At 49.0% G+C, this 26,899-nt stretch overlaps 1 protein-coding gene across 1 annotated transcript in view; it reads right to left on the reverse strand.

The window, feature by feature from the left end:
* LOC144953091 (uncharacterized) overlaps positions 1-26,899 on the reverse strand; it is a 72,730-nt gene that overhangs the window by 23,187 nt on the left and 22,644 nt on the right. The window contains exon 3 of the mRNA XM_078883614.1: positions 3,555-4,178. Coding sequence (XP_078739740.1) covers positions 3,555-4,098 — 544 coding nt within the window. The 5' untranslated portion in view covers positions 4,099-4,178. The remainder of the gene's footprint in view (positions 1-3,554; positions 4,179-26,899) is intronic.

Below are 26,899 nucleotides of genomic sequence, written 5' to 3' on the forward strand. Positions count from 1 at the left end.
AACAAACTAAACACTAAAAGCAGTTTCCAAGAAATTCGTTTTCAATCTAGACTTAAAAGTGGAGGTGTTTAGTCTAGACTTAAGTGCGTAGCTCCAGTAGTTTCCTAATATCAAAAGGAAGAGCGTTCCAGATGGCCGCAGAAGCGCATCCGAAAGCGCAATGTCAGTGACTGTCTTTGTTCGATGGCCAACTAAAAGCCACTGCAAAGAGGATGACTGATTCCAAACTGCAAGTAAGCGCCCTAACCAAATCACAACGTAGTGCAATACGTCCATAGCTAACAGCGAACACATTATCAACAACTATTGATCGAGGGAAGTGTCAAACGAGGTCAGGTCTTCCCCCCCCCCCCCCCCAAGGGTTCTGCGACAATGCGTGGCTACTTCCTCAATGTCTTTGCACACGTGAGAGTTACGTGGGTGGCTCGGAGATCAAGAGCGTCTGAGCTGGGAATGCTTAAAACATATTCTTAGGTTTTTTCGGTAAAGTCACGTAGGTAAAACATTAAAATTAATTAAAGTAAAATAAAATAAAAATCACGACGTTTTGGAGGCAACACAAGTCTCCGTCATCAGGTGGGACCGTCACAGCCAGATTTGCTGCATCAAGTGAGGCAATGATTCAAGATGTAATCCCTTAAAAGCAAGTTGAGGGGGGAGGAGAGGGGGGCGGAGCTCATCAGAATGTGGTAGCCAATGATTGGAACGTATCGGGAGGGAGGGGGGCGGGGCTCAAAGACGGCACGACGTGCCACGTAGAACGCATCGGGAGGGGGAGGGGGGCGGGGCCAAAATAATGCACCGTCGACGTGTACCACGTCGTGTATTCTTTTGGCCCCGCCCCCCCTCCCCCTCCCGATGCGTTCTACGTGGCACGTCGTGCCGTCTTTGAGCCCCGCCCCCCTCCCTCCCGATACGTTCCATTCATTGGCTACCACATTCTGATGAGCTCCGCCCCCCTCTCCTTCCCCCTCAACTTACTTTTAAGGGATTACATCTTGAATCATTGCCTCACTTGATGCAGCAAATCTGGCTGTGACGGTCCCACCTGATGACGGAGACTTGTGTTGCCTCCGAAACGTCGTGATTTTTATTTTATTTTACTTTCATTAATTTTAATGTTTTACCTACGTGACTTTACCGAAAAAACCTAAGAATATGAATCCTTGCAGTCACGAAAGCTTCAAATCTATGCTTAAAACATGTTTTTGTCGAAAAGAGGAAGCCGCCTGCCTGCCATTAAACTAAATTCTCAAGCGGAGGGAGTTGTCTCAGTCTGGTCATCGATGAGTGGCAGGGCAGGTGGGAAAGTCTTGCCCCCCCCACCTCCCTTCTCCCCACTACAGTGTGGACCAGATTAGACTTTCAAAGGGAGCCCTGGTCATATCTGCATCGGTGGGTCACTCTCTAACGAGAGGGTTTGCGCTGCTCAATGAGGATTCCCAAGAGGTATTCTTTAATTCCCTGACATACCACCGATAGCGCAATCTGAAATTTTTTGTAAAAAACCCCCAGATTTTCACTTTTATTTGCGCTCAAAACTAGAAAATAATTATTTTGACCCCAGAATTAATCGAATCTGATGTGCTCAATAAAAGTGTGTGGTTCGCATAAAGAAAATTATACACATCAAAAGGAAGACCACCCACTTTTAGTGAGCACATGAAATTTGATTAATTCCGGGGACAAAATAATGTATTTTCTACTTTGTAGTGCAAATAAAAGTGTGTGCATTGAAAATCTTATTTTTAACCAATTTTTGTTTGTGTACTTGTTGCTCTCGCACAAAGGAACAACCAAGCCATAGCGCCGCTCCGGCGCAATGACGAGTGGCGATAAAAGCGCTCCTTTCATTGGTTACAGGCTGGCCAGCAACAGCCGCTGTGATTGGACCAGACGCTTGCCGTCGTAGGTGTGGGCGCGACCATACATGATTTAAAAAAAGTTGGGGTGGAATGTGCAATTATTGATTAAAATGTAGTTAAAAACACGAATAGGACCACGATGGGCGGGATCTGGACCTTTTTTTAAAATCCTTTATATTAAGTTCGCTTGCTTGCTTGCTTGCGTGCTTGCTTGCTTGCTTACGACCGTGCAAATCTTTCGGTCGTTTTTTAACCCACTTCCCGTGATCCAATCGAGCTGACATTTTCCACACAGACTCGTTGTGCGAGACAATTAATGTTCGTGAAAAAAAATTCCCAAAATTTTACACTTTTAGGCAAAAAATTTTTATTTTACATATATTCAAATAGAACTCATTCATGGCTTTGGCTGAACGTCACATTGTAAGAGCCCAGAGCGTAACCCCTCCACAGGCCGTGGCGGAGTAGCGCAGTTGGTAGCGCCCTCGCTTCCCATGCCAAAGGTCGTGGGATCGATCCCCGCGTCCTCCACAGGCGAATATATTTTTAAATCCTTTATATTAAGTTCGCTGCCACGCATATAAAGGATTTATAGTGAAAAACTTTGTTTTTACGGGTTATACTTATTACGAAATGTTTCATTGTCAAGCGAGGCGGCGAGTCTGTGTAAAAATTTCAGCTCTTTAGGCTTCGTAGATCCCAAGATATTAAGCGTTAAAGATTCCAAAGAATAGAAACGGACAACACGGCAAGTTCAATCAAGTGTGTAATAGTAAAAAATAACTGTGGGGGGAAAAAATATAAAAAATTATATTGCTCTTGAGAGGGAATTTGGTCATCTCGTGAAGTCACCCCAACTCGACCCCTACAGTCTCCCCTCCCCGCACCACTACCACTGCTGTACACACTCCCCCAAAGACAAAGATCCCCCGTATAGCCTTAACAAACTGTTGGGGTAAGTGCTGTTTGCGAGTAGAACCTATGAAGGTCACCTATGAAGGTCCGCACGGCACATGACGGGGTGGGTGGCCAGCACCATTCCTGGTCGGCCGGCCTGCTGCCTTTGTCTCCCCAGTGGCAATGTTTACACACCACACCAGGCACTCATTTGAGGCCGAGTCGACCTAGGGGAGGCCCATGACCGGGTCAGATAATCGTCACTGGTGTTGGCCGTGAGTCGGCAGGCATCGAACTCGGATCGCAGGGTTCGTAGCGCAGCGCACTAACCGTTATGCTACTGCTCCCGACGCACTTTCCCACCCCTTCCACAATCCCCAAAACTACCAAAACCAGCTCAACACCACGTCTGGGGGAGGGGACAGAGCCTGAACCGAAAGAGGTGGTGCCTACAAAAGAAGGGGTGGGGCCTACAAAGGAAAGGTGCAAAGCCGGAAGAGGAAGAGATGGGGGTCCCATGTCAGAAAGCATTGGGGCCTAAAAAATAAGGGGGTGGGGCATAAAGAGGATGGGTCGGGTCTGACAGAGGAAGAAGTAGGGCCAACAGAGGTTGCATTTCACTGTTGATTTAAGATAATAAAAGCATAGAATAAAATGCGTGCGGCAGGCAGCATACTTCTAATGACACAGATGTGGCATACAGGCCAACTAGTATTTTTTTTTATTGCATTTGAAAAGGAGACCCAAGTGGTCAGATAAAACGCGGCGCCATTCCAATCGAAGATAACTCACATTGGTTGGTCTGTATCGCCAGTCCTTCCTGCTGCACCGGTTGTTGTGGTTGAAGCTGCTGCTGTTGCTGCTGCTCTTCACTGCACCTGTGCCCAAATCGGATGACCCTGGTGGGAATGGTGCTTCCCTCGTTGCCTACGGATCCTTCCATGGCACCGAGACGATGCACCGACAGTGACAGCTCGCGGCTCAGGCCGCTGAACAGCATGACCAGCACATCCACGAGGCTGCTCAGCACAGCGTCCACGCCATGGAATGCCTCCATAGACGGTGTCCCACCGTCGTGGGGCTCGGCGCCCTGCAGGGCCTTCACCACCTGCCGCAGCACGGCGTAGAAGCCGAAGGGCAGGCGGTCGCGCGCCGCGGCCAGCAGCTCGGCCCGCACGAGTCCATCCCCGACGCAAGCGCGCAGGACCCCGTAGTCCCGGATGCCCAGCTCAGAGTCCATGGCCCGGGCCACTTCCGCGTTCACGCCCTGCGCCTCCAGCCACGCCGGGAAGTCCCCACTTGCCTCCAGCACCGGGGTGGACACCGTGCAAGCCATTCCGCCGCCCCACCCCAGTGGAAGTTTTCAGTAGAAGTTTGAACCCTTTTCGACTTTGCCAATGTCACACACGACCAAAGCTGGAATTGAAGTGCAGAACAACAACACATTAATAGAGAATGCTTCTTACAAACATCACAGTAAGGCAAGCTGCCCATGCAACAAGCACGACACGTGCAACAGTGTTCATCTTTGTGTCCTGAAAAAAGACCAGCAGACATTGGGTGTGTTGCGAAATCTGCAGGAAACGCTCCTGACCATACCAGCATCACTCACCTGGGCTGCACAGGAACACTCGCTTGTGTGACAAACAGACACAAATCACACATACACACTCGTACTCAGACTAACCACACACACACACTTGTGTCACTAATTCACATGAACCACTAACTCAGGTAGTTTTTCCTCTTTACAAGAAGCGATCGAGATTATTGTAACAATAACCAGGGCATTTCCCCTCAAGTGTGTCGGGAGAGGTCCCGGCAAGGATTATGCAACATTGTGGTTTTGGGCAGGGGCGGTCCAAGACAATTTGCAATATTCTCCCTCTATTATAACTATCAACAGGAACACACTCTATTTGCCACAAAGTGGCAGCGATATCATCACAGCACTTGTGCCAGGCTAGGTGCAACTGTGAGGCCACGTGAAGTCAGAATCAGAATATATATTTGTACTGGAAGAATCCGATGAGCTAGAAAGCTCTTTTGTCACAGATGTCCAGTGTAAGTGTAAGTCTCTTCTTCCTCCTCCTCGAGGCTTGTGTGTGTGCGGGTGGCGTGTGCCACGCACACACTCAGTTGGAGACAAGGTAGTCGTAGGAGGCACCGTCCTTCCCTTTTATTGTGCTCACGCCACCAACTTCCGGCCCCCTCTCTCACGACCACGCTGCCGTACGACCCGGCCCAGACACGACCATGTCTGCGTTGCGTCGACCGAGACAGCCAACTATTGTCCGGCCGCGCAATGATCGGGCGAAGGCGGCAGCGACAAAGGCGACAGCGATGAAGAGACGAGTCCACTCCCAGAACCGGCAGCCCGGAGCTCTTGCTCTCCGCTGCTTTTATTCCCCTCGGTGCGGCTTGGCTCCGCCTTAGCCGTGCCTCCCTTCTCGAAGCCACCAGAGGGTTCCAGGGGCCTCCCCAGAAGGTCTACCATGACCCTTGCCCCAGTTACTCTGCCCTGCCGGCACATCCGTGTATATGTTCAACGGAGTGTTCGCCAAGTGTCTACCTGCAGTTGCAGCTGCTGTACAACAGTCAGCACTGTGTCACTACATAAGTATTGAAGGCTTGCTGGCAGGTCACAATAGTCTCAGGTGTCACAAGTAAAATGTCCTAGATGCACCACCACCTGCGCACCCCAATTTTGATACCTTGCCATGTTTTATCCACCCGACCCTCTGCTGGAGGGCAACTACGTCCAATTTCCCAGCAGCATCTTTTTATAAGCCTCATCCACACAAGGTCAACCTTGACATCACTGGTACCAGTCAATAGTAAGTCCACACATCTCCAGGTCAACGGGCACCACATCAGCCCATCTTCCTTTCTAGCCCATACTGTCAACTTAGCCCCCCCCCCCCTCTATCTGGCGAAACAAAAAGCTATTTTGGAATGCTATTGCTGGGCAAGTGGGCTACATGAATCAGCCACAACATGGCTCCATGGTATGTACCCTGGTAAAATGGCGTTCTGGCATGTTCACCACTCATTGCAGAGATGCACGGTTCGGATCCACCAGCCGCCATGATTAATTTAATACCCATTTTTCACGAACACTTTCTGCTTCAAAGCGGACATCAAAGATTCAGTCGTATCAGTTGGCAAGAGCAGACCATTTGTGTGCCGAGGTCATAGTCCAAGTTTGCTAAATTTGATAAATTACCCGCAAAATACTAATTGGGTGTATATATCGCAATCATCACTGCCGACAGAGAAGACTTGGCAAAACTCTCCTAAAAAAAGTCATGAGGCTCGCCTGGGTAAACACATATGATAATTGGAATAACACATCCTCTTCTGCCGGAGAAGCTCACTCATGGGACAACGTCCGTATCTTTAAAAGATCGACAAAAGGCTTCGCACAATCCACTCCAGATGAACCCAGGATGGACTGTGGGAAAGCAGGCAGGAATGTTGTGTTTATGTAAAGGGGTCAGTGTTTCATAAGCGTAGGGACGGATAGGGACGGATAGGGTACGATTGTGGCCAAAAAGACCCAGCAGTTTGTGTTGAGTGACAAGACCACAATGTTCCGCAACTGATAAAAATGTCATATGACTGATTCACAGTGAGAGTTCTGCTGTCAAACCGCAGCTGGTTATGAGCACTGTCTGGGTATGGATACTTCTTCACCTTCTACACCACCTCACCACTCAAAGAGTGGGGCTGATAGTAAGGCACTGCATCTTTGTGGCGAGCCACAGCTTCAGCAGCAGAGTCTCCAACACATTCTCAGCAAGTACCAAGTCATCGGCATACTTAACATGGTTGACCAGTAGGGAGCCATCCCTAGACTTCACCTGAGGCATTGATCAGCCTGCCACCGTGTCTGTACGAGATGGAAGTTCCACTGGTACAGATGAAAGTTGCACAGACATGGTAAGCTTGTCAAACTATACGGTGAGAAAATTTGTTAAATAGTAGAAGGGCCAGAGGACGTTTCTGTCACAAACCAGAGTGAAGAGGGAAGATCTGTAAACTGGCAGCCATTTAAGCTTTACCAAGATCAGCCCACCATCATGAAGATCCTTAATTTTCAGGGACCCGACAAGCATGAAGAACCCAAAGGTCTGACCCTTGATGGTATCATAGGCCTTGGCGAGGTCAATCAAGCTGTAAGCCCTGTTGAACTTCCCTAGCACTCTGCTGTAGAGCATGTGGACAGAGAATTTGGCACCCATGCAGGACCAACCCTCTGTGAAAAATCACACAATGAGGCTCAGCAAAGCTTCTGTGTGCCTCGCAAGATGATGCTGGGTGACACTTAGCAAGACTTTCCCTGACATATTTAAGCAGGGCGATATCCTGATAGCTGTTACAATAAGCACGGGTTCACCTTCTTATAAATTGGGCACAACTACAGCATCCTCTCAATCCTGCAGAACTCAGCCAGTTGTCCAATAATTTACAGGAATATTAAGGTAAAGCAGACTGCACACAATCACCACCTTCTCCTAGAACAATGCTTGGGAGACATTCCTCTCCAGTGATTTACTGTATGTGGTTTCAGACTCTCGATTGCTCTTCACACCGCTTCAGCAGATGGCACATCAATCGAGTAACTCGTGAGCTGAAGTTGGCTAGCTACTCCAACCTTTATGTCTCCACAACCATCAGTCAGGCCACCCTTGTCCCATTGTTATTTGGGGTTCTTCTCCCCCGATCCTCAGCCCTAAGTCCTCATAAATTTGTTTAGAAAATCTGCACACCTACTCCGGCAGGAATCCTGAAGCTCATCCACATTTCCTCTTGGTATCAGATGCCAATCCCAACTGAAAGCGTTGTTCAAATTCTCACTTGCAATTTACAGAAGCTGAGACCACGGTATCTTGGAATTTAGATGGGATCCAGGGTGGGATGCGCACCGCCACAGTAAAATAATGGCGTCAAGCCGATGATGGTCAATTGTCAGATCACCTCAATGGTATAGGTCCTGGTGTCAAGGACATGGCTACACATTCACCGTTCCGCCACTACATAGTCCAGCAGATGTTCTTGTTCGGACACGGCATGGGTCCAATGTGTGACTGTGCCAATGATGGAACCACGTTAGGGAATTACAAGTCCATGGGTTGCAGAAGAATCTAGCAACCTCCTGCAAGTATTGTTGAGTTTATCTGCCCCATGCCTTCCAATAACTCCTGCCCAAGTACAAGTATTGTTATCCATTTGGGCACACCAACTAAGATTGCTGTATTTTGTATTGTAGAACCAATTTAGTAAATATCGAGGAAAGGTCAAAGAAGACATCCAAATCATCAGCCTTGCCTGCATCCAATGACAAATGTCCGTCTTCAGTGAGGGCAAAGGCCACCAACTACCAGCATTGCTTGCTTCGTGCTGATATATGGGAAGGTGAGCACAACATCTCTGGGGGTTCACGGCCTCCCGTAACCCACCACCATACTCCCAGGCCCCTTGATTGAAAGAGCCCTCACTGTTGTTGGCTCTTGAGTAGACAGAGGACTGTCTACCTCTTGTGGTGACAGTAGCTACAACAAGTCAAATGCACCTCCTAGAGTCCAGACAGATCCAGGCAATACCAGAGTAACGGAAGCCTCTCCTTCCCAGCAAGGGTTTCAGACAGTGGCGGCTCCTGCAAAATATCTCAGGGGGGGCAAATGTCTGGATGATTGATAAGGATAAGGTCCACCCATGCAATGGATAAATTAACAACTTAAGCATGTGAAGTACCGGTGAAGACGCTGGACACCCAAGTTGAGGCACACGTATATTTATTTCAGCTTATCGGTACAGGACAACACTAGAGGGGGTAGCGGCCCCCTCACCCGGATAACTGGGGATACCCCCTAGCTAATCTCACCTATCCCCAAGTCCTCCTCTAACGAGCTAGGGGAGGCTAACTGGCCCGACACTGGTGAGTCGGGCTACGGTCTCCGGAGTCCCAGGGTCTAACCCTGGTTCACGGAACCACGCCTCTGGCTCGCTCCTCTGCAGCCCTGACAAGGGCGGCGTCGAGGGGAGTCCAGGGCTCTAGCTAGAGGATCTTCACTCTTCCTCCTTCGTTCCCAGACTGAGCCCCGAGCTCTCTTTGTCCTCCCCCTTTATACCCCCCAACAGGATCACAACCCCCCAGGCTGCCTGATGCGGACGTCGCTGCGGGCACCCCCCCCGTGTACTCCCGTAACTCCGCCCACTGTGTTTGTTACCCATTGGATCGTATGCACTTACAGCCCTCCCGTAACAGCCCTACATCACCCCCCCCATTACAGCTCGCAGCCGTCCCGGCTGCAACAATTCCAAATAAAGGAACAATTACCCCTCGACCCCGTGTGTGCCTCATTTTTTCAACAAAATGCAAATAGAAGAACAACAACAAGAACAACAACCATACCCCCGAAGGGAATGTCCGACGCACCCCCCCCCCCGCATAAATACGAAATCCGTAAGCACGTATGTACAACTAGCCAGGAACTCCCCCATCACACACAGCACACCCACGACACACAACGCACCCACAACACACACACCGCGCCCACACAACACAACACACTCAGTGTGCAAGGAGCACACCACCGACGCAGCATACAGTAACCATGACACGTGAAGGAAAATAAATAAGAAAAGTTTTTTTTTTTTTTTTTTCTTTTTCTTCCTGCTGTATATTATAAGAGTCTGCGCATTTTAGCGCGCGTCCTTGCCGCAGGCCCGTCACACGGGGCAACCCCGGACGGCGGACCATCCGGTGGCGGCTGTCCCATGCGAGGTGAGGTCGCGATTGAAGTCGCGCGACTGTCGGCATCACCTGTGGGGGTTCCAGGGCGTGAGCCCGTCATTCCCGGTGCACCGGGTCATGTTGCTGGAGCTTGGGAGGAGGAGGCCCGGCGTCCCGTCGAGCCGTCGTCCCGCGCTGTCGAGGAGAGCGGCACCCCGAGGCGACGTGGCCCCGGACGCCGCAGTTGAAACACCGCGGGAGCCCCGGTGGAGACGACGGGCGGTTGAAACGGCTTGACCCGTCCCGGGCCGACCGTACTTCTTGCGCCTGTTGCCGTCGATGGTCGACGGCGAAGAGCTCCTCCGTCGGAAGGGTGGCTGCAGCCACCGCACGCCCTGCCGATGCCCTGCTGGCTTTCCGCCGCAGGGACAGAAGGTTGGCGTGAAGGAGGCGCGCCGCCTGAAGAGAGGTCATCTCGGCGTCCTCCTGTGCGACGACAGCGATGTCCAGGTCGTCTGCCAGGAGGAGTATTTTCTCCGTGACCATCGCGTCCACGCCATCGTCGTCCATACGGGGAAAAGCCGTCTTAGCCAGCGCTAGGAGGCTCGTCCTGTATGCCAGGGGCGACTCCTTCTCACCCCGCTTGCGCTCGTAGAACCGCTCTCTGCATTCCGCTGAAGGTCCATAGACCCCGGCCAGCAGCTGTAGTGCCTTCGGCAGAGTAGACCGCTTCTCTTTCGGCGCCGATGTGAGGGCGGCGAGCGCGTCTGCGTCGAGGAGCGCCGGCAGCGCGCAGAGGGCTTCATCGTCGGACCACCTTGCCATTTCTTGGTGGGCGATGAAGCGTCGCTGGAAGCCGCCCCAGTCGCCCTCTGCACCAACAAATTCTTTCAGCGGAGGCAGCCGTTGTTGTAGCGCAGCGTTCGCCTTGGACGTCTGTAGGCTGCTATCCCCGGGACTCGGCTGTGCGTCGGCGCGAATGGCAGATGGAATCGCCTGTCGCGGATGTGATGACGCTCCCTCCGCTGGAGATGACGCAGCTGTCCCAGCGAGAGCGGTGTCGGACCCAAGGTTGAGCCCGGCCACGCCCTCCGCAGCTGCCGTGACGATGGCGGGAAATTCAAAGTTTGAGTTTTCAGAAATGGCGGGAAGGCGCTCAGGTTGACGACTCCCCTCGCCCCGTGGTGGACCACCAGCCCCCAGCCGCGTGATGTTTTCCAGCGTGGCGGCAGCGGCGTACAGTAGCTCCGCCAGTCTCTCGTGAGCCAGCCGTAGCGCGTCTGGCTGCGGCCCCTCTTCATGCCGATGCCCCGGTAGGAACGCGTCGGCCCCCGGCTGCGCCATGTCTTGGTGAGCCGCCTCGGGCTCAACGACTTCAGCAGTGTCCTCCTCCGGTACTCTGGCTCGAGCTGTCTGACGTGTTTCCATGTCCGTAGTACTTCTGACACCAGATGAAGTACCGGTGAAGACGCTGGACACCCAAGTTGAGGCACACGTATATTTATTTCAGCTTATCGGTACAGGACAACACTAGAGGGGGTAGCGGCCCCCTCACCCGGATAACTGGGGATACCCCCTAGCTAATCTCACCTATCCCCAAGTCCTCCTCTAACGAGCTAGGGGAGGCTAACTGGCCCGACACTGGTGAGTCGGGCTACGGTCTCCGGAGTCCCAGGGTCTAACCCTGGTTCACGGAACCACGCCTCTGGCTCGCTCCTCTGCAGCCCTGACAAGGGCGGCGTCGAGGGGAGTCCAGGGCTCTAGCTAGAGGATCTTCACTCTTCCTCCTTCGTTCCCAGACTGAGCCCCGAGCTCTCTTTGTCCTCCCCCTTTATACCCCCCAACAGGATCACAACCCCCCAGGCTGCCTGATGCGGACGTCGCTGCGGGCACCCCCCCCGTGTACTCCCGTAACTCCGCCCACTGTGTTTGTTACCCATTGGATCGTATGCACTTACAGCCCTCCCGTAACAGCCCTACACATGTAAAGGCAACTTCACTTCTTTAATATTAATGAAAAATAAAGTGACTCTTACAATACATCTTGTTTGTTTCTATACTCACTATTAAAACAAACCACTCAAGTTTATTTTATTAAAGATTCCACTAGGTGGTGACAAATTATATTGTTGGATGAAACGTGCTTACGTATGATGCCGTAAGCACGTATGATGACGTAAGCACGTTAGGGCAAGCCCTCCCGGAAGCCATAGAGAATGCATTGCAGCGCCCCCGTTTGAAAAAAAACATCTTTGAATATAAGTCTATGGGACCACTCGGGGCGATTTTCAGCTGGAGGGAAATCGCCCAAAAAGAGGCGGTACTCCACAGAACGTAGCATGACGCTGATTGGACTATATCCAGAGGCACAGTGACGGCTAGCGTGACTCTGTGGTTGAATGACATTGGTGGTGCGTCGCCCAATCGCCCTAATGAAGAAACCGCCCCTGGTTTCAGACATACCCACGTGGGCAGCCGTAGCAACTATATGTTTATTTCTGGAAGCTTCTTGAAGGGGGAGCGTCAGTCCCCTTGATCCACCAAAAAAGGAATTTTACCAGGAGACTTTAGGGACACCTGCTCCATCGGGGCCTCCGGAACACATGCTTGGGTTTTTCACCTCATGGTCCTTTGGCAAACCATTTTAAGGGCGTGGGTATACCAGCCACTTGCACTGGTCCACAACACACTAACCGATACAAGGACAATTACCCCCCAGAGTAGCATACATAGACTGTTTGGAGAAAGTGCTGTTAGAGAGCACCTAGTTAGGCTGGGAGAGTGCACAAAGGGGTGGGGGGTGTAGTCAGCACTATGTCCGGCTGTCTTTCCCCCAACCCTACCCAGTGCTGATGTTTACGCACTGCACTTCGTACTCATTTAAGCAGAGTCAACCCAGGGGAGAGCCAAGAACTGGTTGAGATATCATGGCTGATATTAGCCACGAGCAGGTATCGAACTCAGGCCTCCAGGTTCGTAGCGCAGTGTACTAACCGCTACCACAAACTCCAAGAGACATATACTGTACATACTTAACATACACTCATTACTAACCTCAACAGCACCACACACACATGCCTTACTTGCGTCAACAACTCAACGAACACACAGCAGACATCATGCTTCTGTTGCATCGTCACTTACAGTGCGAAGCGCGCGTCGCCAGTCACTGAAACTTGACGCTTGTAAATGCGGTATCCTGTCCAGTGGACGCTGGCATCCTGCCTAGCTGGCACTCGGTCATTCCTAGAAAAGCATTGATAATTTAAAAAAGATTACACCAATAAGGGGTGGATCTTCAACTGCCATTCTTGACATAAAAGACATGGCAAATCGTTTTGGTTCATATATTAGCAGAACATGTGTTTCTAATACGATTCCTTACAAAAGATGAAACTAAGATTTGCAATGCATGCAAACAGTAACTCCTCGCTTTTAGCACAAGATGCGTTCCTGAAAGGCGCCGCATTAACACGTAAAACCGCGTTAAGCGAGGAATCACATTTGCTACCGAATCCCATTTGCACTTCAAAATCAGCCTTCAGTCATCCCATGGCGGGAAAAAGAATTGAGTATGAGGGAAATGTATCATTCTGCCTACTGTATCATTCTGCCTACTGTATCATTCCGTTCAGCCACATAGCTCAAGAAAGTAGGTCGTCGACAATGACTTAGAAACTGCGCTATAATGGTGCGCATTCCATGTTGGGCGAAGTGTTCCCTCACGGAAGAACGGCATCACAGCGAAAAGGCATTGTGTGAACACGTATTAAGCAAGGGGTTACAATACGAAACTGAATACCCCCCTAAGACTTGCAGTTCCAATGGTAAACCAAGCATTGTGCTTAATAGGTGTGCTCCATAACTTGCACCAGTTCTTAAAAGGCTCTTCAAGCTCTCATATAGCACCAAGGCTGTACCAGCGAAATTAGGCAGGGGACTGCCAGTCCACACAAAAAAGGGCGATCCATATCATGCAAGTAAGTATCGGCCTATCACCTTGACTTCGTTACTTGGCAAAGTGTCTCCATCGATCACCAACAATCAGCTCCTCCATCGTGGAAGCGTCGAACCTATGGTGACACGGCCTAGTAGTATGGCGTGTTCGTCGCTTATAACAGAGGTTCACGGTCCAAATCCAGCAGTCGCCCTGAATTATCCAGGAAGGGGCATTAACCGTAAAAAGAAATGTCCTGTCTGCTTTACAGTGGACGTTTAAGATCCCGATATGTCATTTGCTTTTGCACGAGTGATTTTCAACCCCCTTTTAATTCTCACCTCTTTCAACTCCACTGGCTTCCCGTTTACTACCGCTGCCTTTTCAAATATCTGACAAAAGTTTTTCAATCTCCTCATTGTTTTGCTCCACATTATTCTGCCTCTCTCACCTCCTTCCATGTTCCCTCCCTCGTCCTCTTCGTTCCCAATCTTCTCTACTCTGTCCTTCCTCCCTGTGCCCAATCCCGTCTTCGGTCCTTCTCCCTCCTTGCACCTCTCCACTGGAATAAACTTCCCTTTTACATTGAACAACACTACCTGTAGACTCAACACTGCCCATAGACTCAGCACTGCCCGTAGGCTCAACGCCGCCCGCAGGCTCAACGCCGCCTGTAAGCTCAACACTGCGCGTAGGTTCAACACTGCCCATACTCAACATTGCCCCTGTACATTGAGCAGTTCCCCCTCCTTAACCTCCTTCCGTTCCTCTCTTTAAAGCCTCACCTCTTCTCTATTGCTCATTCTCTTCCCTCCCCTCACCCCTCCACTCCTTCCCGTCCCTCCCCAAACCTTTCGTGATCCCTAAGCAGCCCTCTATCGCTCTCACTCATTCGGAAATCCGTGCATGCCCCTGACATCTAAATAATTTTATACTGTCACAATATTGTAAGCTATGTCAAGCGTCCTGAGTGAAGGTGCCTATAAATATGCATTAGATTTACACGAGTAGGCCATTGAACTATTACCCACAAGTGAATAATTTGGGATAATACATAACATCGCCCACATCCGCAAAAACTTGACAGGGCCCTCTCGAAAAAGGGTCTTGGGACAGCGAAGATTTCCTAGGTAAACAAACATAATAATACTTAATTACATTCCTAGCCGTAGTAAAATAACTATCTGATTCACAAAACAATCTCCTCTGACCTCTCACAGATGGTTATATTGTTGATTTGGCTAATGCGGCATCGAAAAAACTTGATTTAACTTTTGTTAGCAAATGTCATCTTTAACTCTGAACAATTATCCCTTATATCTCATATAAAAAGCTAAAATGCAGCTGAAGTTAGAATAATGTTATTATATATCCGAGATGGAGCACCTAGATCCTACCTCACCGTACTCGACAGCGCTCAATGTAAAGCAGACGCATGGATTGATGATCCAGTGCTCTCCGATTTACTAATGGTCAGTAGTAGCGTCCTTTTCATTAATTTACCGCTGCTAGTGTGGTTACTGTTCCCGTGAACTTCACACATTGGTTCCACTCTGGAAAGAGGTGAAAGCTCTCAATGACGGCAATGGTCCAACACAACAGCCTCATCGTCGATTGCACTACAGAGCCCTCCCTCGAATGGACTTGCCAATGATCATTTGGTCTGCTTTGAACCACATCGGAACATCGAAAGGCAGGTGGCCACCGATTACTCCGGTGAAAGATGAAAAGACAGCCCACGAATTGCAACTGGGGCTGTTCGTAGCCAGGTGATGGAACACGTCAACCAACAATGCCCTCTTCAACATCTCAGACATTCACAACATAATTCTTGTAAGGCCTCAAGTGGCTCTCTGAACATCAAAATATAACGTTGCTTATCACGCTGCCATAAGAAAGAAAGATATGGCTTCCTCCTTTCACGATGAGGACTCGATCCTCCAGACTGACTGTTCAGTCTTATCCATACAGAGTTCAACCACCACCTGACAAGGTCAAAACATTTATATTTCTTAATTTCTCCAAAGTTCGTACAAACTTGCTCAATTACATTCAAGAAAACGTATGAAACTCTTACATACGACAACTTTAAAAGTGCCGTTTGCTGTAAAACCGCTTGGCGTTTTGGGCCTTTGCTCAACAACTGTAACGGAAACAAAACGCATCGAACAAACCCGCCCCACCTGTGTCATTGTTAAGCAATGGAGACACGATCTTTGCCCTCAAAATGCACGTGTCAAGCAACTAGCGTAAGACAGAACACCGCAACTCAATCTATAACTGGCAAGAACCAAACAGCTCCAGTGTCACAAGCTGCAAGAAGCACACACCCACATACCTCACCTGTGTCACGAACTCACGTTACATGCAACAGACAAGTAGTTCCATTGACAAGGCAAGTTATCGTTGTCAACAGCAGTAGTGCAAAGTACACATCGCCTATGTCGAAACCCAAAAAACCGGACTCAAGTAAGCCGGAATTCGGGGTATGTGGGAAATGATTTTTCAAAAATAAATGAAAACGTGTAGTCGGATGTGTTCCGTGGTCGATCTGCAAGCATCAGTCTACCAAGTAAGCCATCTGGTGATGATATTAATTCCCTTTTTTGGACACTACTCTCTTAAATAAAATACATTTCATTTCTCATTTGTCAAAAAAAAAGATGTTAAACTGATTGACTTACCCTGGGAGCTCAGCCGTATAGTGAGTGCTATGCAATCGGAAGGTTGCAAGTAAAAATCCTGGGTGGGGATAGACTCGGTTCATCATCCCTTTGGGGGTGGTCGTGTGGATTTTTCTTCGGATCTTCTTGGTTTTTCCCTCAACGTTTAGAACCATTCTTTTTGATTATTTGGCGACTATAAATTCCCCACATGCGATAAGCCACTTCCCATGTGGGCCAAGTCACCACTGAAAAAGAGCTCATAACTCCAGTGGGCTTTACCTGGCAAAATAATAATTACTTTTGTAGTCGTAGTAGAACTACGTTTGACTTCTGTCCTTGTCCCCCGCTGTCCGTGCCCTACACATCTAACTGCCATGCTAGTATGGGGTAAATCTCCAAACAAAGTCAAAAAGAGTCTCCAAACATGTTTTCCATTTAATTGACCATCAATTGTCATCACTAAATTGCTCCTAAATCCCCCCCCCCCCCAAGATGAAGACCATGCTCTTTCATCGGACAAAAAATGCGGTTTCATTCCCTTCACATATTACAGATATAGGAAACGGGAACTTTTCCCCCAAAGGAATACGTGTTAATGGGAGGAGGTTAGGGACCGCCAGAGCGTAAACATTGCCTATGTGAGGCAAAGCGGGCCAACACTAACCAATTCACTCCAGTCACTTAGCCACCCTCCACCCATGTTGAGCATTCGGTCTACCAGACTGACTGGTTTCACCTCATCCATACTATGTTCAACCACTATACTGCAGTTCAAACACACTTGTCTTTCAGATATTTTCTCTTGTATCGCTAGCCTTTGAAGTTCCTTCCCGTATTCTCTTTTCCTACTGCATCTAAGTTGGACCCAAAGAGCGACCAACGTAGAAGTAAGAAAAAGGTTGCATATAAAAGAAGACCTGATGCAGGCAGTGATTGAGAAGGAAACTGGCAATATCTGGACACACAGGATGGGTGCAACAGGAAAATTAAAAGTGTGTTGTTCGTAAAAATGAAAGGAACCGGAAAGAGAGAAAGACCTAACAGAGAATGGCTGGACAACGATAAAAAGAGATTGATGCCAGAAAGATGTGGCAACTACTTGACGCATATTGGCACAAAGACAGAGGAAAGTGGAAACAAATGATGTAAATGTGCAGTGGACATCTATGGGCTATCTTCCCATGATGAGGATTCTCTTTTCCAAATCTCCTACAAATGTATTATTATATTCTTTGGTTCTTTCGGTAAAGTCACGTACTGTAGTTAGAAATAAATTAAAAAAACAAATCACAAAGGTTTGTTCATGAAGCCATCCAGATATATAAACATAGACATAACTTCAACCGAGAAGATGGATACAAATTGAGCAAGCATTGGAAGGATGTTATTAACCAGGTAAAACCTTAACTGTTTATGGTTATCTCATCATATTTGCTGGGTACTAGTCTATTTTGCAGAGTTAATTCCCCCCCCCCCCCCGCATCCCCAGCGTTTGGCATTGCTGCTGCATTGGCTTTGTTGCTTTATTGGCATTGTTGCTGCATTGGCGTTGTTGCTGCATTGGCGTTGTTGCTGCATTGACACTCGTGCACTGCCCGTGTTTCCGAGTTAACTCCGCCCACCCCTGCATCCCCAGTTCTCTCGGCCTCCCACTTCCAGCCCCGCCCACCTCCCCCCGTCTAGCTTCACGTCCCTCTCCTAGCGTCCACGCAACGCTCCCCTCCCCCTACCCCACGCCCCCTCTCTCTCTCCCCCCTTGACCCCCCCTCTCTTACCTATATAACCTCTTACCACGGCAACTCTCTCCCACTTCAGCAAAAAAAACCTTGCTGTGGTTTTCCCACCTGGTGATGATTGCTTGTGTTGCAATTGAAACGTCGTGATTTGTTTTTATTTTATTTCTAACTACGTGACTTTAGCGAAAGAACCAAAGAGTATGGATTTCTGCAGTCACGAAAGCTTCAAATCTGTATTTTGATATGTTATCTATGAAACAGTACCTTCAGTCGAGCACTTTGACCGAGCCGGAAATTTGGGGCAAGCCAGAAAGGCTACCAAACTAAGTGAAATAAAGTAACAAATTAACCACCTGGGCACACAAATGATTCTCTGTGCGCGACAGCATAACAATGTTATCTGCGTGGTCAATTCGAATGCATCATTCTACCACGTGGGTCCACTGCTGATACAAGGCTATACACTCTGCTCTCTTCGGTCATTATTTAAACCAACCAACATCCGCCCATTCGGTCCGTCACCACTCGCTTCATTTTGCAACATTTCAATCAGCCATTCACAGAGCACGCCGCGCTATCCCCACCCCCCTTGGCAACCTATGGCGGCTGCCCCCAGCTGCCCTGTCCTTGCTACTGCGCTGATTATTATTTGAAGAAATATGCAATGGGGTCAATCGAGGCGCACACTAGAACTTGGAGGCAACACGTATTAACTAACATCACACAACTCTTAACACTAACGGGATAACGACATAGGGTGGTAACCCACCTCTCCTATTCTTAACTATATACACTTTGGATGGGACAACTACTAAATCGGACCAGCACAGCCAACACACGCTGCCTGGTCCACGTGCATGACGCCCAGAGACTACGAAGGTTTATTCTCAGCCAGGACGAACCCCCCCCCCCCCGGGCTCGGCTTTTATTCTTGCGGCCCCTCCCTTGGCCACGCCCCGCTCTTGGCCACGCCCATTTCCCCAGATCCTTCCCGAGGGTTCAGGACCCACATCACGTGTTCATTTCACCCTCACACTGGTCCCCCGTTTCCACCTCATCCGGTTACGTGTCCCTTACTGTTTACCCAGCCTCTCCCTTGGTACGCCCATCCGGTGCCCGAAGGAGGCTCTGCCCATACAGTACCACTCACACTGTACTGTCGCTACACTACGGTGCCCTCATCAATGACACTACAAATACATGAAATAGCAGTCGTTTTTAAGCGAAGCCATCGAAACAAAGACGGCAGTCGCCGGCATCGGCGCGGTGCTTCTGCGGCCGTCTGGAATGTTCTGCCCTTCCGAGATTAGGAAGCCAATGGGAGCTATGCGGGTTTAAATCATTTAGCTTGACAAACTAATATCTTTAGAACTGAATATTTTGTGTGTTTAAGTGTGTTGTCCTTTTCCCCCTGCACTGCTGATTAGCGCAGGTTGGCTATATACATAAAATTAGTATTTTTTTTATCTTTGTTAAAACCTATTAGAAATTTAATACGACCGTATAACGTGAACACAAGGTCAGCATCAGACCACGTGAAAGACTAATAATAAACTAAAAAAATAAAGACCCTGTAAATGTCTTCAAGCCTGTCAGAAAATCTCATTAGCCCTTCACAATCAGTGAATCTCATCTCATCCCTTCCACTGCTTAGGAGTATTCATCCACACAGAGTAGTCATCAATTTATTTGACTCAAGCGTTACTGAAACAGATTAATTAAACCTAAATATTGTAATTCAAACTAAGTTATGATGTGTCATATTGTATTATTTGCAGTACGCCATCCATCTGGGTCGGAGAGGTTTTATTTTAGAGAAGCTGCTGCTGTAACAAACTTGGCCACCTGCGCCACATTGAACGCGACATCTGCTCTTTGTTTCTCATAAGCGGGGCACAACTGCCTCTATCAAGGTGTGTTGTAAGGTATAATACAATGTACTACCATGAATGACATGGCTAACCACTGGCACCTCCGCTTCGTCAATAACACACACGTCGCCTGTGCCACACTAACCACACACACACACCCCGTGTCACTCAGACTAACCACATACACACACCTAAAGACAAGATCACTAACCCCATCTTTGTCACTCACACTATACACACACATCCCAACTATGGCACTCTAACCACACATCCCCCAACTGTCACTGTGTCACTCGCACTAACCACACACACCCCAACTGTGTCACACTAACCCACACACTCCCCAAATGTGTCATTCACACTCACCACACACACCCCAACCGTGTCACTCACACCACACACACCCCAACCGTGTCACTCACACTCACCACACACACCCCGTGTCACTCGAACTCACCACACACCCCGTGTCACTCACACTCACCACACACACCCCGTGTCACTCATACTCACCACACACACCTCAACCGTGTCACTCGCACTCACCACACACACCCCGTGTCACACTCACCACACACACCCCGTGTCACTCACTCACCACACACACCTCAACCGTGTCACTCACACTCACCCACACACACCCCAACCGTGTCACTCACACTCACCACAGACACCCCGTGTCACACACACTCACCACACACACCCCAACCGTGTCACTCACACTCACCACACACACCTCAACCGTGTCACTCACACTCACCCACACACACCCCAACGGTGTCACTCACACTCACCACACACACCCCGTGTCACTCACACTCACCCCGTGTCACTCACACTCACCACACATACCCCGTGTCACTCACACTCACCACACACCCCAACCGTGTCACTCACACTCACCACGCACACCCCAGTTGTGTCACTCACCAAATACTTTTGGGGCAAGTGTTGTTAGCGAGAACCAAGCACGGCCGCCTTTGAGTCCCGAGTGTTGATGTTGACGCACCACATTAAGTACTCATTTGAAGCCGAGTAGACTTAGAGGAAGCCCACGACAATTTGAGATAATCGCCACTGCTCTTGGCCCTGAGCTGGAATCGAACCCGGGTATCCCAACGGGTTCGTGTCACTACCGCTCCCCCACTCACCACACACAACACTTACCACGCACACACAGACCTCACCTGCCTCACATTGAACAGTGTGACGCTCACACCTGACCACATACACAGACCACACACACCACGCACAGACCTCACACACACCTCACCTGGAACAGTGTAACGCTCACACCTGACCACACACACAGACTACACACACACAGACCTCACACACACACAAAGACCTCACCTGCCTCACCTGGAACAGTGTGACGCTCACACCTGACCACACACACACAGACCACACAGACCACACAAACCACACACACACAGAGACCGCACACACACAGACCTCACACATACACAGACCACACACACACAGACCTCACACACCACGCACAGACCTCACCTGCCTCACATTGAACAGTGTGACGCTCACCACTGCGCACGAGCACGCTCTGTGCAACAAACACACCTGGGCGAATACTTCACTTGGGTGGGGTACAAACACGCATACCTGTGCTCACCTGTGCCCACCTATGCTTTACAGTGGGGACAGTGGCTCCCCCCTCCCAACTCACCCCCACACAAACCACGTGAGTCGTACCACCTGGAGATGGGGCAGACGCCCACGTTGTTTCCGGTTCCAAACATAGTCATGTATGGGCGTGGTCCGCTCGACAAGCGACGCGGGTGATTGGTTGGTGCGCGTTGATCGGCGCACGCCTCTTTTCTTGATGGCATGTCAAAGTTAACACCCCCCCCCCTCTCGGCGACCCTCCCCCCCAAATCAACCGCCCTGACCCCTCACAGCCCCAACCTCGCCCACCCGCCTCCACTCCACCTCACCCTCCCCCACCCCTCACAGCCCCCACCTCACCAGCCCCCACCCCACCTCACCCACCCCCGCCTCTCACAATTGCCCCCACCTCATTATTTTGCAGCCTACTATAAAATGAATGTCCAATTGATGGGCCACTTTGTTGAGTGGCTTTCATTCGGGATAGCCAGGTCGCTTCGGAAAACATAAGTTAATAATCTCAGTGGGCTTTGCCTGCTCGGATGGGGAATGGTTTAGTTGTATTTGTATGCGTTCGGGTGATTTGTTTTATCTTTCTTGTGCTTTGCACTACTACGTACCTGTCAACCCATACGGTTTACCCGTATTCTTGTACATGGGAATTGAGTTTTCATGTCCATACGGCTGACAGCCGTTTCCATACGGGCAAACATTGTTTTGGTCTATTTGTGTTTCTCCCCTGTGATGGGACTTTGTAGGATGAACGTTGAGATTTATAAGGGGTGACCGATAATGTCTGAATTGGTCTGTAATAAGTAGGCACTGAAAAGGGTGTGACAGGTATACTACTATCGTTGTAATCCCCCCTACTGGACGTCTGTGAACAAAAAATTGCTTTGTAGCTCATCAGATTCCTCTGGTATAAAATAAATATGATTTCACTCCCCCCCCACATCCTCTGCCCTTGACCTTCCCTGTCCTCAAGCGGCCATTTTGGAATTTAAAATGACCGCCGTTGTGTAGAAGGTTGAGAAGTTGCAGAACTGGTTATCTGTGCTTTGTAACAACGACGAAAAGCACTCGCGTGCCGGTTTAAAGGGGCGATTGTCTTTGCAGTGCTGAAGGATTATCTCCGGGCGAAAGGGGAGTTGAATTTGGAAAACAAAATAAAATTAAACCCCAACTTGCAGTGTACACCTCGTAGCTTCGGTGGCACTTAAGCTTCTTTTTGTGGCGTGTCTTATATAACCGCAAAACTACTCCCCATGAAGTGTAAACATTTCCTTCAGAATGTAAAAACTGCACCCATGTGAAAACAAAAAAGTCCTGCCAAACTTAGTTTGAATTTTTTAAGTCACTATTTTTGGAACATCTCTAGCTCGATACTGTAGTTTTATATACCATTACAGGCTGGAGTGGTGGTGCAGTGGTTAGCACCCTGCGCAAATAACCCAGCCAATGTATAGGTTGCCACCTGTCCCGGTTTGACTCGGACAGTCGGGTGACTGGAGTTGATTTATATAACAAATCTGATAGTACAGTTGTGTTGAACTTTTTGACACGGATAGTATATTGCACAAGCTTTGATACATGTAGGCTGAGTGACAAATGTGTCCGGCTTTGGTCTGTGGAAAATGTGGTGATCGGAGTTCAAATCCCGGATCACTGCTAACATCAGTAAACAAGCTAACACGCATCTGAACCACAGGGCCTGGATAACCCCACGCTGATCAGCGTGAGGTGGCCAAACAAATTCCACAACCAACAATTCACATGGAGGCCTTCATCCAGCAGTGACTTGACAAAGGGCTGTACATTATTATCATACGATTAACACGTGTGTGTTGAAGCTTCCTTGATGTAGAACATTCTATTTTAAAGTACTATCAGGTGCGTCCATCATGGTGTTCCTGACATGTCGCATCTAAAATCTTGCGCCACCTAGCCAGTGAACTGGAGCACATACACCAAGCCCTCAAGATGAATGGATACTCAGACCGCACAATCCGCAAAGCTGTATCCCCAACCATAGGGAGACAAACATCTGAGGACCCAATCAAAACCATCACCTTGCCATACGTAGCAGGTGTTACCGAAAATATTTCCTAAATCTTAAACAAACACAAGATCCAGGTCCGATTCAATACAGTACACAAAATCCGTGATTTGATCCCATCTGTGAAGGATGTCATTCATGACATGCAATACCCTGGTGTCTACAAACGAAGTTGTGTCTTGCAGCAGCAGTGACATTGGGGAAACGAAACATGTCTCGGACCGTGTTCGCGAACACATGACAGATTTGAAATACGGCAGAACCAATACCTCTGCCGTGGCTGATCATTGTTATAACGCAGTGGGCTCGCACGATATTGTTTTTTTCCGAGACCAAGGTACTCTGCAAAGCTTCGGGCTACCATCAAAGATTTGTCCATGAAGTCATCCAGATATATAAACACAGAAACTATTTCAACCGAGAAGATGGGTATAAGCTGATCAATAATTGGAAGGCCGTTATTAACCAAGCAAAGTCGTAACTTGCTGTGGTGCTTCCATTCTTCCCTGCCGTTTGGCTATTATCTCTGACTCCCTGAGTTGCATTGCCCTGTTAGGTGCCTCTGCATTAACGGGCTGGGGTCTCACTATCATGGCCACCTCTGCTCCCTTAGCGTCAATGTATCGATGGTTCTGGCTGTGTGATGGGCTGTGTGTCTCACTGGCGCGACCACCGTTGCGGTGGTTCTCTTGCGTGGACGCGCTTGCCTCTCACAGCGCAGTTGGCAGCGCCGCATCTTGTGTTACACATAGACATGACATTAACCTGCTAATCCCCCTAATCTCTCTGGCTAATCTCCCCCATCAACATAGTGCTAATCTCCCATTAACACTGCTGTTGTGCGCATATGGGGGGGCCATACTCTTATGCGGCGACAGACGCTCATTTCATGATAATCTCTCTCCCTATTCTCCCCCATTAACACAACTGGCGTGCTTGCGTGCGGGGATGGAATTCCTTACCAGCTTAGACCCCGCCTGCTTGCCCTTCACCAAATATATAACGTCTTGTTGTAACAGCTCTCTCGCTGTTTCTTCCTGGTTCAGCAGTTCCACTGCTAGATGATTTTTTCCGTCTGAGGACGACCGCTTGTGTTGCGATCTAAACGTCGTGATATTTTATTTTTATACCTACGTGACTTTACCGAAAGAACCAAAGAGTATAGCTTGCTCTTGTTCTCTACCTTTTAGCCTTTCCCCTCCCCTATCATTCACAAGGCTTCACATTCACGTGAAATGGCCTGGAACACATATCTGAGTTGTGTATCTTAAGATCTAGTTTGCTTTTTTTCAGAAATGTTCTTTAAAGGAATTTGCATTTGAATGGAAATTATATAACACGGTCGAGAGAAGCCAATATGACTTCATCCCCCATCTCCTGTATACAGGTGACCCTGAATCAACGGATAAAATTCCACATTCCCATTGTGTGGGACGACTTCTCTCTCTTGGGCAACTTCTGTTGACTACTCACAAAGTGGTGCTCATGTTTGTCGACCTAGAGAAAATGATGGGCTAATTTGGCCCCTGAGAAGGATTCAGTTGATGTTCTGTCAGCTAATTGTTGAGTATGTGTACAGTAGAACCCCTCTTAACGATGGTGATTGGTTCCACGAAACCGGTCGTTAAGCGAGTATAGGAAATACATGTTAAAAGGCTTAATTCGTTCCGATAACATCGAAACATACCCCTTTTCACCCAAATTCATATTTACTTTACCTACAACAACCCATCGTTAAAAGTGGAATGGTCGCTAAGCAAACACATTGGGCTCTATGGAGGTCTGTCATTAAGCGATTTAGACATTAACAGGGGTGGTCGTTAAGAGGGGTTCTACTGTATATCAACGGCAGCCAATACACCAAGCACCGTGATACATTTTGGTGCTTCACAGACATATTTATGAAGTCCTCTCCATAATTAACTTTGTTGTCCTTCCCCCGCACCTCCGATTTAGCGCCATTGGCTATGTACTGTGCGAAAGAAGTTCAACATAACGTACATATGTAGAGACAGTGCGTGGACTAGCAGCCACGAGTGGTAACTACGGGTGTGGAAACAGTATAGGATTACAACAGAGAGAGTATATATGCCTAGCGACCAAAAGAGGGGATAACCAGGCCAGGGGAACTAAGAGGGGAATGATCTAGAGGCTTCAGGAACCTGCGAGGGAGTTCAAGAAGAGGGGCGTGGCCAGGGGCAGAGCCATGGCCACGTTGGAGGATAAAAGGGGGCGAGAAGTGGGGTTCTAGGCTGCCATGGGGCTCGGAGTTCTGGCCGTCATCGCTGTCATTGTTTCATCGCCATCGTCGCTGTCGTCGCTTCATCGCCGTCGTCTCCGTCGTCGCTATATAGTTAGTCAGCTGTATAGTCAGTCGTCGCTATATAGTCGGTCAGCTATAGTCAGCGGTCGTTATGTCCTCAAATCGTAAATGTGAGATCGAATGGACGCTGTAAAGAGATCCAGAAAAGAATAAAGACACCCTCGACAGTCCGTGTCTTCGAAGGCATTACACATACATACAGATCAACTGATTCATACTAGGGGCACATATGCAAAGAACATTCGTTGAATGCCCACAAACTTTTTTACATTTTACCTCAGAACTTAATGGAGTGAAAAACCCAATTTGAACACGACGGCTCTTTGGTGCGGTCATACATTTGTAGTGTAATTACGCAGTCTGCTGACAGGGAAGTGGTACTGGCAGGAGTGGGCAGTACACACGTCAGCAGGAGAAGATCGAAGGGGAAGCCCAGGAAGGGGTCGATCTGGAAGCCCAAGAACCTGCTAGTAGGTACTAGAAAAGGGGGCGTGGCAAGGGCGGGGCGAGGCCACGCCAGGAGAATAAGAGGGGGCCCGGGGTGGGGGCTCAGGGCTGTTGCTGGAAGTGGATCCCCTCGCTGTGTCGCTGTTCGTCAACTTTGTCGCTGCCATCTCAACCACCTTAGACACCGCTAGCTAAACAGCCTGCCAACTGTTCTAGCTAGGTAGTGCCGTCGAAAGGGAAGGGTGTGTGACTAGTGTGTAAGCACGTGGGGCGCGGTTAGCTCCCCAACGTGTTTAATAACAGAGGGTGCCTTAAGAACCCTGTCTCCGACTGAATCACTACACATTTACCACGTTTCCATGAATCACATAACTCAAGACTCAAGATGCCGCCCCCAACACCTCCAACTCTATTTTCGTGACCCCTGCTTAAAAATAAACAACAAAAACATATAAAAAATAAGTTTACCCTTTCTGGCAATAAAACAGGTGTTAAGATGTTCCAACCACACGTACTTGTGGTGAACATGAAAACAAACATGCTATTATAATATACGTGTAGTAGTTCACACGAAGGGAGACGAAGGCTTCTTGGAGGCAACACGTTTATTTAACAATTCAGCCCTAAACACCAAGGGATATCTCCCCTTTACCCGATAACCTAGAGAGGAAGTCCCTCCAGGCTAGCAAACCCTAACACACACTGGGGAGGCTATATCGGACGGGATCCCGGCTCGGGT

The sequence above is a fragment of the Lampetra fluviatilis genome, chromosome 3 (assembly GCF_964198595.1).
Source record: "Lampetra fluviatilis chromosome 3, kcLamFluv1.1, whole genome shotgun sequence".
Taxonomy (NCBI): Eukaryota; Metazoa; Chordata; class Hyperoartia; order Petromyzontiformes; family Petromyzontidae; genus Lampetra; species Lampetra fluviatilis.